Source organism: Hevea brasiliensis, chromosome 7, assembly GCF_030052815.1.
Source record: "Hevea brasiliensis isolate MT/VB/25A 57/8 chromosome 7, ASM3005281v1, whole genome shotgun sequence".
Classification (NCBI taxonomy): domain Eukaryota; kingdom Viridiplantae; phylum Streptophyta; class Magnoliopsida; order Malpighiales; family Euphorbiaceae; genus Hevea; species Hevea brasiliensis.
In genome coordinates, this window is record NC_079499.1 from 103,836,257 (window position 1) to 103,853,459 (window position 17,203).

The following is a 17,203-nucleotide window of genomic DNA, read 5'->3' on the forward strand; positions in this document are numbered from 1 at the left end:
TTTACTGTATGAGTCGGAAATTTTGAGCTCATTTCACTGCCTTTATTATGCTATATACAGATCAGTGTTAAAGCATTTGCAATATAGAAGTGTAATAAAATATTGAGAAAAAATTATGAAAAAAAATTATAAATCAGCTCTAACAAATTAATAAATGAGAAAGCTTTTACGAGTTAAGTGGATGAAAAATATTTATACTATTTCTCAATTAATAAAATTATTTGAGTGTTTGTTTGTTTTAATTGCCAACAGCCAATCCATGCAACAGTGTCAAAGCCCTCTCTCATGGGATTGACCCAGAAAACAGATCTACTTTACTCTAGCTCAGTTGAACAACAAACACAGCAGATGTTCAACACAAACCCTCTCTTAGAAACCCAGAGACCTGCACACAAAATACAATGCCAAAAGCCTATCTCAGAGTCACCCTGTGATAGGGATGGAGAACTCACTCTCCGAGCGGAAGGAAGGAGCTTCCCTTGCCCGGATGGGGCAGGAAAATCTGCTAAACGGCAGAAGAAAAAAACAATCGACTCTGAAACTCCCAAAAAAGAGAGACGCTTTCTAAAGAGAGAGAGGCATTTTCACATTGTGTAAAGTCATTTTGTAATTTGCCTAAAGCATGGAGCACCACCATATGTGGCAGTGGCCACCTCAATCCAATAGACAATTGACACGAAACAACAGTGCTTCTATTACAAGTACAAATTGCCAGCTAGCTTTTTTTTTTTTTAAAAGGTAATTTATAATTAATTTCCTGAAATATTGCAGGATCATACATTAATGCCTAATATGTTTTTAATAATAATTTAGATTTTAAAGTTTAATTCTGTTCAAATATTAGTATTTGCTGTCTAATTAATTTCGTTAGTTGCTAATAAAATATATTTTAAAATATTATAAATAAATTTATATTATTATTTAAATATAAAATAAATAATTACTTAAATATAAAATATTGATATAAAGACTATTTTGTTAATAACAATTAACACTCTATTTGGATAAAGTGAGAAAAAAGAAGGAAATTAAAATAAAAGAAAGAAAATAAACGTATTTTCCTTATTTGAAAAGAGAATGAATAAAAAAAAAAAAAAAAACTGAAATGACCATCTTTTATTTTTATAAATTGTATATATTTTTACTATGTGACTACAAATTCATAAATAATAATGAAATTAAACTTGTTAAATAATAATAACATCCATCCAAATCATCAATCCATGTTTATTTGATAGTGAAATAAATATCAATCCATGTCAACATGACTCAATTTCCTCTTCTGCGGAGGTTGTTTGCAGTTTACAATGAGATACCATCATTCCAAAATGCCTGGCAAAGTTGCAGTCAGATGGCCTTCCATCCAGCATTAATTAAATCAATTATAGATTCTAAAGTTAAAGTCTAATGTGCTTGCAGCAGAAGTTTATTGATTAAGTGGAGGCAAAAGGTGATTTTGCTTATGTTTGTATATTCATGTCCTGTAGTTCTTATTTTGGCTTGTTTAAGATCAATTATAAAATGAGCATTATTTCACTTGGTAGGTGATCATCAACACTTTCACATGATCAAGAAGATTAAGTGTAGAATCAACACTAGTAAAGGTAACGTTATTCTCCTCACCAATTTGTGTTAGCCGTTCTTTTATTTTTTGCAAGGAATATTACCCTCTTTTGAAGTGAAAACAATCGACAGATTCTTGAGTGACCATAGGGGATGAAAACTACAGGTTTGGAAACAATTGCATGGTAATGAATGTGGGAAGCTTCGGAACCACTAGTTTTCCGATTTATCGAATCTTCCCTTTTTCGGTGAAGGAAAAACCTAACAAAGGCAAATCTACGATTGAGGAAGGATGTTGATTCGTTTTTGTAGTGGTGGATGGGAAGAAATGTTTGATTGATGGTGAGATCTAATTGCTTCTTCTGTCATGAACTCTAGTTATTTGTGAAGAAGAGAGAACTCTTTAAGCATAAGCAAACACAAAAGGAAAAAAATGAGAGAACTCTCTAAGCATAAAATTGAAGAACAATTATGTAATTTCACAGAGCAAAGGTCAACTTTCATTATTTTCTCTTTGTTTCGGAAAGAAAATACTTAGAAGAAAATAAGCCAAAATTTCCTCCCTCCATTATTTTTCTTCTTCAGTCTTATCAAACGTAGAAGGGCGTTTGATTTGATTATTTACTTTTAATTTTTTATTTAAAAATATTTTTTAATTTATGAGTCAAATTAAAAATAAATAATTAATTATTTAGTAAAATAACTTTTAAATAGTTTAAGTGTTTAATTAAAAAGTACTTAAAGTAATTTAATTTATTAAAATTACTAAAAATAATATGTAGTTAAGTGTTGTAGTTATTAAAATAAGGATAATATTGATATTTTAAAAAATTATTAAAATAATATAATCTTTTATTTACTCAAAAATTAATTTTAAAATAAGTAAATAAATCATAAATAAGATACCTTCATTTATAACTTGTAACTTATTGAAATATTTTTTTTTAGTTTAAAATCAAACAAGTGCTAATCAACTTATAACTTTTTATTTATAAATAAATTTAATTGACTTATAAATCAAATTAAATATTTTCTTTTTCTCTCTATCCAAACAGAATTTAAATTGAGTGCGGAGAATTTATTTTGACGTCTTAAATATGAAGTCCACTCACTATAGTATAGTTGTTTATTTTATAATTATGTTAGGACCTAAACTTGACTTGGCCGACTCAAGAATTCTACCAGTTTCTATTCTAGAGTTTGCAAGTTTTTTTTGTTGGTCTGAATTGCAAGTTTACTTAATCATGAATAGTTTGTGCTGGAAATAATTTGTCGTTAGCTAGGTCAAAAGACAACTTGGACTTTAGTTCGCATGAGTGTACATCTAGTTGGACTACATTACGTGGCCCACCCAAGATAATTATGTTGGGTCTATAGTAGTTCTCACCATTGCTCTTATATTTGGACTATGACGAAGTCCACGTAAGAAAAATTCTTACTTGATTCGGTATATTATAAATATAAAATATTAAAAAATAATATAATATATTTAATAAATGAATCTTATAAATCGTAAAAAATGTGGTGATCATTGGTGCTTAATAGCGGGTTGGCCACCCCGGTAGCCTTGAAGAGAGTTGGGGTTCGATCTTTGATCTCAGAGAAATCAGAAACGCTCCGATCCACTGGTGCAGCCTTAACCCCTCACACCAAATGCTTGGCTCGCTCTTGATGCTCTTGGCGTTTCTAATAAACTTAATTCCCTTTCTACTCCTTTCACAAGGTTTGTAAATTAATGCTTCATAATCAGCCAGAAAATTTGTTTAATTACATAAATATGTGATTCTTAATCTTCTTATAATTATTATTAGTGGTCCTGTGACAAATGTGGCTACGGGCGCTGTTCAAGAGGTCTTATTCACTGTAAAATCTCAAGGACCCAGATCAGTTCATCGCAAAGCTCTATTAGAGGCTCCAGCAGAAGAATTGCCTGCTGATTCAATTCAATTTTCTTCCAAGTTTACCTCTATTGAACAGCACAAACTTGGAGATGCTTCCATTGTTGTCCTTCATTTGGAAGATGGAACTACTATCAAATCAAAGGTATATATATCATAACAAGTAATGTTCATGTCATGAGTTCAAAGTTAACTCAGTAGTACTCGAGTTGGAGCCAAATGAACCCAAAAAAGAGTTTTAATTGAAGAAAAAGATTAACCTTTTTATGGGGATGCTATTGTAGGTTTTGATTGGTTGTGATGGGGCGCACTCGGTGGTGGCAAAACGGCTTGGACTCTGCACCAGTTCATTCAGGTCAAGCAGCAGTGCTTGGATTGGCAGTTTTTCCACAAGGCCATGGGTTTAATAAAGAAGTCACGCAGTTTAAGGATGTTGGGAAAGGGGCTGGTTTCGTCCCTCTAAACGACAAAGAGTTATACTGGTTTTTCAATTGTCCTGAAGGGGAAAACATGGCACAAGACCCACAACTAATACAGAAGGAAGTGATTGAGAAGTATGCATACAATTTTCCCTCACAATACTTAGACGTGGTCCGTCACGGTGGCAGGTGGCGCTATGCAGCTAATGACATCTCATCTAGCACAAGGTGGGTGTTCAGCTTTAGAGGATGCAGTTGTATTGGGCAGACACATTGGGAATTCTTTTATCATAAATGAGAGACTACTTGTTTCAGAGGATATGGCTCGAGCCTTAGATGGGTATGTGAAAGAAAGGTGGTGGCGAGCAGCTACTCTCATCACTGCTTCCTTTCTATCAACATGGATGCAACAAGGTGGCTCTTAATGGTGGAAGAAAGTTTTCTATGCATTCATCTAAGTTTTCTATGCATTCATCTTCCCTATGTTGCTCGTTATGATTGCGGGACACTGCCAAGCGTCTTTGCCTCTGCTGAGCTGCAACATTCCTCTAATAAATCAGACTAGATTTTTTTTTCAAGAAGTGTCCATGTGTATCATTTGCATTTGAGTTGGGTTGGTCTAAAACCAATTAGGTTAGAATTTTTTTCTACTAATTTTCAGCAAAGCCATGAGGTTATGTGGGTAGTAATAAATTGTTTAAAAAGGCTGTTTAATTATGTTTAAGTGTTTATTATTAAAATATATTAAATTTAATACATAAATAATTGTTAATAATATCTTACTTATATATTTAAGATAAATATATGATATGATTAGTGCTTCCTAAACATCTTATAAGTAGTTGCACAGCAATTCTGTCACAGTCACACCTCTTTCCAAACATTCAATCTTATTTTGGTCCAAGTTAGTTTTCAATGGAGTTTTGTCCATTGACAGTCCAAATTGATTGCAACTGTGCTTGAGTTTTATGATCAAACAAGAATTTTCAAATGATTGAATGAGGAACAATGAGTTAAAGAATAAGATAGTATTAGGCTTAGTTCAAAATAAATAAATAAAACCTTTTTGTGAAATTGTAATTTAATCTAATTATTTAAATTTTAATCATTTAGATCAAATTGAATAAATTAGTTATAATTTTAATTTCCATTTATGTTCCTTCCTTTAGGTATGTAAACCGCTGCTCTCCTTCCCCATGCCTTCTGATCATAATAAGCCTATAAATTTGTTTAATAAGTGCCTCCATATCCTCTCATAATTATTAAGGGCACTATAATCAATGTGGCTACTGGAGCTGTTCAGGAGGTCTTCTACTCTGGAGCCTAAGGTCAGAAACCCAGATCAGTTCATCGCAAAAAGCTCCATTAGAAGCTCTGGCACAAGAATTGCCAGCAAATTCAATTCGGTTTTCTCCAAGCTCACCGCTATTGAAAAGCGAGAACTTGGAGGTGCTTCCATTGTTGTTCATTTGGAAGATGAAACTACTATCAAATCAAAGGTACAAGTGAAAACAATTTAGTTCATTTGTGTCCCAAATTGCAGGACAGCAAGAGTTAAACCCTGATCATTTTGAAACCCTGATCATTTTGTCCCCTTTTAAGAATTTTATGCAGAGGAAAGATAACCTTTTGTGATTGCAGGTTTTGACAGGCTGTGCTGGGGTGCACTTGGTGGCGGCAAATTGGCTAGGACTCTCTGCACCAGTTCATTCTGGTGGATTGGCGGTTTTTCAACAAGGCCATGGGTTTAGCACAAACTGAAGCAGTTCTTGTATGCTGGCAAAATGGCTGGTTTCATCCCTCAAAATGACAGATTTATTGTGCTTTAACTTGCCCTGAAGGAGAAAATAGGGTTTTTTCTAAGTAAGTGGATATGGAAAAAAACATAAACACACAAAGGGTGACTTACAAAATATTTACTAAAGAGATGTTTTTCCCTAGGTAGGAGCTTGGATGCTTAGCATCCTGCTGAAGTGGATAGCTTGCTTCTTTTGAAGCTTTATATGCTTTTTTTTTTTGTGGGTCCACGCTCTCCAAATCAGCAACACTACTATAAGTAGCGTCTAAACAGTTTTTTGTCTTTATCTTGTTCCACCTGACAAAAAGCAGCACTTTTGTAAATATTTTGTAAGTCAGTGTTTATTTTTTCAAGTCCACCTGTTTGGAAAAAAAAACTGATAAAACTTTGCACGAGACACACTCAAGCCAAAACTAATACAAAAACATGTGATTGACAAGTATGCAAAGAATTATCCCTCGCAGTACTAAGACGTGGTTCAACATGGCATCGATGGAATTTCATATCTGGAAATCTAAGGAAACATCACAGTGGTTGGCGATGCTATGCATCCAATGACACCTGATCTGGGATAAGGTGGGTGTTGAGCTCTAGATGATGTAGTTGTACTTGTATTGGGCAGACACAATCGGGAATTCTTTATGAAAAAACAGAGGACTATTTTTTCCAAAGAACGTGGCTCAAGCAATGGGTGGGTATGTGAAAGAAAGAAGGTGGAGAGCTGCTTGACTGATCAAGGTGGGTGCAACAAGGCGGTTCTCAACGGTGGATGGAATTTGTAAGGGATGCAATTTTCTATGGACTCCTCGTCACTATTGTCTTTAATGCTTGATTGTGGGACACTGCCTAGTGCCTGGCATCTCTGCCTCTGGCTTCCTCCAATAAATCAAACTAGCAAAATTGTCTATAGGATCTTATTTGTATCTCAGTTCAGTTGGGTTAGTCCAAAAACAGAAATAGGTTAGAACAATTGTTTTCATTTTTAATTTTTTACTCGTGTAAAAATGAGGCTATGCACTCACAGGTCTAGTTCTTATTATTCGAAATTAAAAATTTTAATTCCTATTATTAGTTAATGACTCTACACTTCACTTTTTCATATAAAATAATGAATTTATTATTAAACTTTAATTCCTAAATTAAAATTTTAAAACAAAAAATAAAGATTCCAAAAGACATCCAGACAGCAGTTCTAGCAAAGATATGACTTTAAAGTTTTTAGGCATTAGACCAACAGCTAATTTATATGAATATAAACATCAATATAAGACTCCTTAACTAAGAGGTACTGCATAATATTTTTGATAACCCTGCAACTAAAACTTTCCCAAAAGAACCAATTCCACAAATGATGAGAACAACTGTTTTTGAGAAATCAACATAACCCAGATTAAACCACACGATTTTATGAATTGTACAACACATTTCTTAGAGCATTTCAATTATTAAAACAGATTGAACACAACAGGGAAAATCAAATCCCTTAAACAATTCAGTTTTTGCTGAATACTTGCAGAAATGATCTACTTGAATAAAGTTGAAGCCTGATCTTTTCTAGAAATTAGCATGCCAAATAATTGCATAACTTCTTAAAGGTACAACCATTTTTTAAATCCACCAATGCTATATCCAATAAGCATTTAAATAGTCAGGACACAGAAATAAAATAGAAAAATAAGCAGCGTACCAGTAAGTGGAAAAAGTTGGTACTTGGTGATGTAATAGCTGGAAAACACAGCAACATCACCCCTTCTAGATGCAAGTGAAACAAATTCACAAAATGAAGGGCATAAAGCATCCAACCCAAGACAGAAAGCAGCTGCTGTGTTACTCTCGTAAGCATTTGTTCACAAATCTGCCAAGGATACTAGAGGAAGAAGAAATTGTTCAGTAATTTTGGGTGCCTATTATTGAATCACTGGCAACCAATCATTGTTATTCCTACAAATTTTCCAAATCTCTCAAGCCCACTGGATCGTGAGTCATCAGAGCATCTGTTGCAAAGTGAGCTCACACTAACTGCCATGAGTGCTGAACATTGCTACATGATCCTCCGTCATTTGATTCCTGTGTGGTTGTAGAGATAAGGAAAGCCACTGTTTCCCCTGATGCTCACAAGTATTGAATGGCGTTGGAGGCTCAAGGTGCCACTCAGTGCAGTTTTTAGCTATTTGAGACTCTTCAGTCGTCCTTTTCTTCAACTTCAAGTTCAAATCAAGATCGAGTTCCAAGTCATTATCACAACTTCTCTTGAGATCAAATGACGTTGACTCCATTTGACGACTTACAGATTGGCTAACACTTGGATCCTCCACTACCTCATCTTGCTTGTAAACCAGATAGACCCCGCAACTTTTCAGGATTGAACCAATTGATACTCCAAGGACTTTAAATGAAACCTCAAAGTGAGACAAACCGTCGTGCTTCAAATGCAAGCCCTTAATAAAACGACGTGGAAGATAGTACAACCACATATGATCCGACTCCAATGAAAAGAACTGTCTGGAAAACATTATCACATTTTGACCATTGATGAAAACTTCACGTGATATGTTTGCTGTCTCTCCATCCTTTAAACTTAAAATGGCACAAAGAACCAAGGCTCTGATTTTCTCGCTCTTCTGTGAGGGTACTTGGAATGATAAAGAATCCTTTTCACTAAAATGGCTAAACCAATCTGGAATCTCACTTCCAGGAAGAAATATTTCAATCCGAAGATCCTGACGAAATTTCTGTTACATGAAAATCACCAAATAATGGTTAGGGCTAACAAATAAAGGAAAAATTTTAAAGGTATCTAATTCAACTCTCACTAACTCACCAACAACTTTTAAAAAAGAATGTATGCACATGCACAGTTATGCACACTTACAGAAACACATTTGTGGCTGAAGACAGCAAGAGCTAGAGGGGACACTAATGACAAATACTGTTCAAGTTTGAAGAAAAGCTAACCTTACTCAGTAATGACCTCTCAAGAAATTTGCCCTCATTTTCAGCAAGTTTGTGGCAGTTGGAGAAGTCAATATCATGAAGTTTGCTTGGCCTCTCCTCTTTATTACATCTAAATACCCTTTGTAACTGAGAAAATCTTTCCAGTGATCGACAATCTCTTGCTTCTACTTTTTTCATATTCATTGGAAGCTCTGGAATTTCTTGGACCTTCTTACAGTTGGATAATTTGAGGCTCCTCAAGTTATTCAGTAGGCGAATGCTTTGTGGAAGACTGGCAAAATCATTACCTGAAAGATCCAAATCCCTCAACATAGAAAAGCAATGATGGTCCATTAGGAAATTGATTCCCAACAAATTGCAGTTTTGTAGATCCAGAAATCTTAACATAGGAAACCCTGATGACTGTCCGTTACAAGTCAATGGAAACTCATCAAATCTAGAGCAACCTTCAAGAAGTAGACGCTTAAGATGCCGCAACTTATAAATGCTACTTGGAAGATTGTTGAGGTTTTTGCAAAAAGTCACGGTTAAGACTTTAAGCCCAGTAAGATTTTCAATTGATGGAGGAAGAACTTCTATTGCTGTCCCATGTAGACAAACTTTCTCCAGCCATTTCATCTCTTCCACAATATCAGGAAATGCCTCAAGTTTTGTGCAGCCAGTAAGAAGAAGTGTCCGAAGAGATCTCAATTTGAATCTACTAGGAAGACTTTTCAGGTTAGAGCAGAACTCAAAGCTCAAAAATTCAAGTTTATCAAGATAACCAACAGACTGATGAACCTCAACTAATTTTGAACAACCTCCAAGATTCAACCTTTCAAGATTTGGGATGAATGAGAAGTCTGGTGTTTCTATTAGGGATTCACAATCTCTCAAATCCATAAATGTCAAGTAATTCTGTAAAACACATAAGAAAATTAATATATACATACATATAAGATGCTGTCATACAAAATTTATATATAAAAAGAAATGCTAAACAATTATGTAACCTTGAATCCTTCCCCAAATTGCCTGATGTAGCTACCATGCATGTTAATCCCAACAAGTTTTCTTGCCCGAAATCCAGATGGCATTGATGGCAATGGACATGCAGGCCATTCAAGCCACCTTAACTCATTAGGAAGATCCACAGGACCTCCAGTAATATGAGCATTGCGGATTAACAGTATTCGAAGTCTTCGCATTTTCAAAAATGCTTCAGCACTCAACTGTATCTCTTCAGATTCAGGTAGGTCTACCAAAATGCCTTCGATGTCATCTGTTCCCTAAAAATTCAAAGTATTTAAACCATACAACGTTTTAGAAATTAGTCAATTATAATGATGTTTCTTGTGAACAAGAAAGAGGAAAAAATGTAGCATCTAAACTTAGAGGAGAAATGCTCTATTCATGTGGACTTACCATATTTCCCGCGAGAACCTCAAGAACATCCTCATGAAACCACAATCTGCTGCGCCCATTAGGTTTTGCAGATTGCTGGCGAACAACTTCTTTGCCCATTGATTGTACTAAAGCATGCATCTGTATCTTATTGTTTTCTATGCTTATCAAGGACTTCTCAATGAGGACTTTTACTCCAATGACTGGGTTGAAATCACATGCATCTAGAATTTTCATCACAACATCTTTGTCCATCCCTTTAAAGAAGCATGCAATGTCAAGGAAAATGGCTTTCTCATTATCCTCTAGGCCATCATAGCTTATCTTGAGTATTTCAAATATTCGTTTATTAGGACTTTGTTTCAGCCTAGCCATTTCGCTTTCCCATTCAGGCACGGGTCTTTTGTACAAAAAGGAGCCCAGCACAACAAGAGCTAAAGGAAGGCCGTCAGCATAATTTACAAAGCAATGTGAAAGCTCTGCATAATCATCCGGAGACTGGGAATTCCTAAACGCATTCCAACTAAAAAGCTCAAGAGCATCACCATGAGTTAATTTTTTAATCTTATATACTCTTTCCACTTCATGGACAACTAGCAAATGTTCATCTCTAGTTGTGATAATGATTCTGCTTCCCGCACCAAAGCAATTTAGTGCAGCTAATTTTTTCAATTGGTCCACATTATCCACATCATCAATAACAATAAGAACCCTTTTACTGCATAACCTCTCCTCTATGCAATTGATTCCTCTAGCAAAGTTACCCATCATCACATTTTTATCTCCTATTATCTCAATAAGAACGGTTTCTTGAAGAGTTTGCTCTGAGGTTTTTCTAACATTTTCAAGAAAGCAACTCCCTTCAAAATGATTAGCAATTTTGTTATAAACGGCTTTGGCAAGAGTCGTCTTGCCTATTCCACCGGTTCCGCATATCCCTACCATGCGAACATCTTTTAACATACAAATCACCTCATCTACATGGGATTGTATCCCAACATGATGTTCAGGGACAGGTAACAATTTGCGGTTCAGTTTAGCTGAGACATCTTCAACAATACTCTGAATAAATTTAGCCTCATCCCTGCCAATTTTAAATCATGTACAACAAATAACAATAAAAAAGCCACCACAAAGCAGAGCCAAAACAATTAAGAGTACAACCCTGTGATGATAATTTGGTTCTCATTAATTATAAGAAATTAAAATTACTTTTCTTATTCACAAGATTAAGGATCACAATGGATAATGTATTGAAAAATTTTAAGATACTGGAACGTATCCCAGTTTAATATTATTGCTATTCAAATCCATTTTAAACCTGATGATCACTATCTATTTATTACCCTAATCCATTTACTTATATTTATTCAATTGATAATTTAAATATAAATATTTTTATTAATAATTTATATTTTAAAATTTAATAATTTAAAAAAAAATATTTAAACTTTATTTGAAAATAAAATTATTAAAAAAATTATATTTAATTAATAATTTTATAAATGAGATTGAGTAACTTGTAAATTAAAAAACAAAGTATGCATAGAAATCTCCCTACTTGAAACCACACAAATATTAATTATAGAATCCAAATCATTCTCAAACTTGATGATAATAGACTACCTAAATCTATTTATGTCCAACATAATAAAACGGATCCGATATAACACCCAAAAAATACTTCACCCGTTGACATCACTGCACAAGATATTCAATTTAGCTGTTCTGTCCTTGTAATTATGAGTAGCATCACATACATGAAATTGGAAATGAAAAAGAAAAATCATCAAACACTTCAAGGGTTGACATTATTACCTATTGTTATCCAAGTGAAACCCAGCCAATTTAACAGCCTCGGTTAGAGCTTCCCTCCATTCTTTCAACTTCTCCTCCGAATGCGCTTCAGATTTATCAAATGCTTGACCAAACCTGCCTGTCTGGTGCTTTACATCCTCAGGATCCACCTTGTAGAAGAGGGGGATAACGACATGGTGTTTTGACTCATGCTTAAAAGAAAGCATCGTCAGCAATTCATCCAAGCAATACGAAGAAGAAGCATAGTCTTGAGAGAAGACAACAACGGAGATCCTTGATCCTTTGATCGCGTCAACAATCGAAGGAGTGATCTCTTCTCCTCTCTCAATCTTCCAATCGATGAAAGTGTTGATTCCTTTCATGCGCAGAGCTTGATATAGATGGCTGGTGAAGTTAGTGCGAGTTTCTTTGCCTCTGAAGCTCAAGAACACATCGTGCTTCCACTGAAAATTTTTTGAGGAGGAAGAAGAAGCAGCCATGGTCGTCCACTGCAAATTTTTGGAGGGCAGAAATGTTTCCACTGCCTCCTCAGTCCTCGCTACTCCAGTCAATAAATCCTCTCCCCTCCTTCTTGCGGGAAGGCCCAATGAACGTGTGGGCCCGTCAAAAAAAGGAAAAGGGCAGAAGGGTAAATTATAGAATGATCCGATGTTTGACAAAACAAAATTACAGATTAATCCTTTGACAAAAAGATTCATTCCCACCAGTCAATCATATATTGAATATCTAAATAAAAATAAAATTTTAAGATCAGGAAGATTGAACAATATTTAAAAGAAAAATTAATTGTAACTCAAAATCGAATGGATTGATTTTTCATTTTAGTGATAATTAATGGTAATTTGAATTTTATTTAGATGGAAGAATTACATAGTAAATGAAATTAAATTTTAGGAATCTTAGAGTTAGATTTCCAAATAATAAGGATCAATATGTAATTTGACAAACCTACGAATTTTTTTTTTTCTTTGTCATGTACAAATCCTAAAAATCATTCTGTAATTTACGTACAAGAGGATTTTTCCTGCATGGAGCGTCCCCATATGGAAGGCGCGTATTTTTTATGGGAGAGTGTTGGCACAAGCATGGCAGCCTTCTTGATCACCTGCTTCACATTTATCGCATACTCAAGATTCGGAATGCCACTTACTCTGTTTGTCTTTGTGGCCTCTTCCATTCTGCTGATTCCAATTTTTCATATCAATCTTGCGATCCTTGAACCCGACAATGGACATGATGTCATTTGCAGCCACGTTGGTGAAGCTGCTAAGAGATTGGTTCACTTATTTTGTATCGTACCACGCCAACCCATGATTCACGATGATTTCTTGTTCAAGTGTTATGGATACTGAAAAATTACTAGTTAGAGGGTCTTTTCTCAACTTTCCAATGAGTTTAATTGCAAGATTATGGAATGGGTCAAGTCATTTGCCAGGAAAGGTCCACCTACTCTGTTAAGAATTGCTAAGGAAGATTCGTCCTTCCATGTTGACCTTGTGAGCCTTCCAAGATTGTTTCTTGGCTTGAAATTTAAAGAAGCTTTATTCCTTAATTCCTTTCTGTTTGTTCTACAAAACACCCATTTTCGGTGAAAGTGCGAAGGACAAAGGTCTTCTCAATGGACATGAATCCTGGATGAAGAAATCCGGTTCTCTTTTGCGTGTTGCAGGCATCAAATTATGCTGATGTGGTGTTTCCGTTAAAATTAGCAGTGAGTTAACGGGAGGGTGTAATTGAACACAATATAATGATCTAACCAAGACAATGCATAAAGTGAAAATTTCTATTACTTGCTTTAAAATAAAGTAAATATTACTTTATTATGAGAAATAATGTAATTTAATGAAATTTTATAATTTATTTTATTAAATTTTATAAAATAATTTTCTTCGTTAATTATAGAAAATTTATTAACCTAACAAAAAAAATAATTTTTTTTTAAAAAAATAATATATACAATATTTTTTAATAATGTTAAAAAATATTATAAATAAAATATATTTATTTAATATTTCACATTTAACTTATATTATTTAATTAAAATTTAAGATATTGAAAAAATATGATAATTTAACATATTAAAGAAATTTTATTTTTCTCGTTAATTTAATAAAATTTTTCATGATTGATTATTTTACAAAAAAAATATTATTTTATAAAAATTTAATAAGATAAATTATAATATTTCATTAAATTATCTTATTTTTCATAATTTTATTTTATTTTAAATCAAGTAACATGCATAAGATATCAATTCCATTTCATCAAGGATCCATCCATTCTTACAAGTCAATTGTTACATATTACCCCTCTGTAAGGCATAACATGATCCCGTAGAATACCTAATGAATTACCGAACTTCACCTATCGATAATTCATTAAGTACACTATAAGGGATTTTAAAACCATTTTCTTACATTTTGGAAGTGGTGAGCATTTTGGTAAGAATTAAAATCATTTATTCAAAACTTAAAAACTAGTAAAAAATTTTATCCATTTTTATTTTTTCGCAAATTTTATAAAAATTTCGGCAAAGTGCCGTCTGTATTTTGAGAAAACAGTTCTTTAAATACCTGAGAAAAACACTTCCAATAAATTTTCCACAACTCTCAACCTCTAAATAATCTCAAGTCAACACAATTCAATTCATTCCATAATTCAACTAAAAATTTATCAACTCAAAATATTTCATAACTTCATTCACAGTGCATATAGTATGAAATTCACAAATACAAATCTTAATTTACAAAAAGAAAATCCAAAAATAATATTATTACAATTTATTATACAACTGCTCAACTTTACATTGATACATAAAATATTACAATATTTACATCAAAGTAACTACAAGGGTATAAAATAATACCGGTACAAAAATATCAGTGTAGTCCTTAGTATCAGTAGCAGCTCACTCTGCTGCTTTCTCCTTGCTCTTATCTGCGACAGCAAAATAAGCTATCGCTAAGTATAAAAATACTCAGTGGCGCACAATAAAAATTAAAATGCAGTACATAAAACATTCCTTGACAAATTCACAATTTGAATATTTCATAATCACATTTCACAATTTATCAAAACTCATTATAGTACAATTTTGATCAAATAATTTAATAAACACAGTGTTGCCAATTCATACACAACTTAAGCCATGACACAAAATTTTCGATCAATGCCGCGTTGTACACCACGATAAAGCAATCTACAACCCCACTAATCGAAATCAATGAGAGAGGTGGCTAGCTAGCTAATGAGTACTCATCCAATCTACAACCTCAACTGGTAAACCAGAGAGGGAGGAAAAATAATCGATCTCACCCCATGAATGGAGGAGGAATAATAAGGCACTGTCATGCTAAGTGTGAAATAAAAATCTATTTCAAACATTTTATTCAAATAGTTCATGAGAAATCTGATAGATTTCCAAAGTCATAGTTTCATACACAAAGTGGCAACACAATTCATGATTAATACCAAATTTTCATAAATCATACCAAATCAATTTTTTTTCAATGACAAAATGCTCAAGTAAGGTTTATTGTGCACAAACCTGACGTGAGTAGCCTCTAGGCCTTGACTCAGTCTCTTAGACCTTCCAAGTCTTTTTCAAAAAACACACAGCTTCACGATGTTTCATCCATAACTTAGCATAAATCCAAAAATAAATTCAAATTCACTTTTATCTAGCTTATATCTGCTAAACTTGACGTTTTTAAAAATTTGTGTTTCGGAGTTACTATTCACTACACTATTCAAGTCAATTTGTTGACTTTTTAAGGCTTAATAGGTATAGGAATTTCAACTTCACCCACATACCACATTTTGGTCACTAAATTTGTTGGTTTTTGTTGTTTACTCAAATTCTAAGTCTTTTAGGCAATTTTGTAAATTTTCAGTTTTGGTGTCTTAAGTTGCACTGTCCCATTGGTCATTTTTCTGTTAGAATTTGGTAAAACTTTCTTCATAGAAAATGTTCCCTATTGTTTTAAGTTTATTCTCCTTTTTGAATCACTCCAATTGAAGTTTTGTAGCTCAAGTTATAGCCATTTGAACCATGGCTGCTGGATTGGACTCAACCTAGATTTTCTGGGCAAATTTTGGTTTTGACAGTTTTAGGTCACCAACTTTGGGTGGCCAAATGACTTGGTTAATGGAATAATTTGAGTTTATGTTCTTCATGAAAGTTTTAGGTCTATATCTCATCTGTCCACTGGTAAAATTTCAGATCATTTAGACCTGCCTAGCTCAAGTTATGGCCAAATGAACAAACACTGTTCATTTGATCAGTTTGTACAGGGCAGACTGAGAATTTCTGGATTTGGTCAATTTGTTCAATAGGTTTTGGTCACTTTTTGGGCATGGTTCCTAAATGAAAATTGTGTCATTTAGTGTCTATTTTCATTCTCAATTGGTTTCATACCAATTAGACTTGTAAATTATCAGTTTTGGTCCCTCAAAGTGACCTTGATCCTGCTGCCAGCAACATGACCACATTGAATCCGAATTTGCTTTTGGTTCAAACACTTCTAACACACTTCATTTGGTCACAAATGACCATTTCTCACTTTAAACTAGGTCAAAGATATCATTTACCAATTTCTCACATTTTTGTCTCTAAACCCTAAATGTCCAAAACCCTAGTTCACCAATTCTTGCATTTAGCTAATTCAAAGCCTTTAACCATAGTCATTCAACTCCTTAATGTTTATATTCCCTTCTAATTCAATCAAACCATGCAATAATATCCCCATACACATGCCGGCAGAAATTCAGCTTGGTCCTTCAACAATTTATTTCATTTCATTTTAAGTTTATTTCTAAGTTAATTAAGCTATAAACACAACTAATAAACTAATTTTGCAACTTAAATCACTAACCTCAATCTTTGATGTCTAATTCTTCAATTCTCTTCTTTTTTATTTTTCTTTGCTCTTTCAATCTTCTTCTTAGGTTGAGGTAACAAGCTTTGATGGGGTGTTTATGGAAAATATTTAGGTTAAGTGAGGAAATTCAAGCTTGAGTGCAAGCTTCAATGGAGATTTAAAAATGGAGAGGGAGAGAGAGATGGGAAGAAGGAAGATAATTTTTTTTTTCTTTTCTTTTCTTTATGTCTTTTATCTTATGGAAGACCAAAAAGTCAATTTAATTAAATTTATTAATTATAATATTTATGACATCATGCATGATGTCATATCCCTTCACTTTTTCATTTTCTTTTTTTTTTTCATTTATTTTTCTATTAGTTCTTTAATTTAATTCCCGACTCCAAAATTTTCTTTTCTCTTATTTTATTTGACAGTTAGGTCAGGAGTCAGCTCTCGGGGTCAATTGACCAAATTGCCCCTCGCAGGTTAAACCCAGTTTGCAAATAA

The 17,203-nt window shown here is 33.6% G+C and overlaps 1 protein-coding gene and 1 pseudogene across 3 annotated transcripts; one reads left to right on the plus strand and one right to left on the minus strand.

Annotated features, from left to right (window-relative positions):
* Nucleotides 1–3,072: 3,072 nt before the first annotated feature.
* Nucleotides 3,073–4,599, plus strand: LOC110673546 (monooxygenase 2-like; annotated as a pseudogene).
* A 646-nt stretch (nucleotides 4,600–5,245) lies between these two features.
* LOC110673555 (disease resistance protein Roq1) lies at nucleotides 5,246–12,373 on the minus strand. Of its 3 annotated transcripts, XR_002498510.2 has the most exons (7): nucleotides 11,835–12,373; nucleotides 10,038–11,100; nucleotides 9,626–9,901; nucleotides 8,634–9,530; nucleotides 7,366–8,410; nucleotides 5,790–5,975; nucleotides 5,246–5,715 (listed from the first exon to the last, which is right to left on the minus strand). XR_002498510.2 is itself a non-coding variant. In XM_021836688.2 (5 exons), the coding sequence occupies exons 1-5, from the start codon at nucleotides 12,311–12,313 to the stop codon at nucleotides 7,694–7,696; spliced, it is 3,432 nt and encodes a 1,143-aa protein (XP_021692380.2). In that variant the 5' UTR covers nucleotides 12,314–12,373; the 3' UTR covers nucleotides 7,082–7,693. The 3 variants fall into 3 exon arrangements, 1 of the variants encoding a protein (XP_021692380.2); XR_002498511.2 differs by lacking the exon at nucleotides 5,790–5,975; XM_021836688.2 differs by lacking the exons at nucleotides 5,246–5,715; nucleotides 5,790–5,975 and having other exon boundaries at nucleotides 7,082–8,410.
* Nucleotides 12,374–17,203: the final 4,830 nt, after the last annotated feature.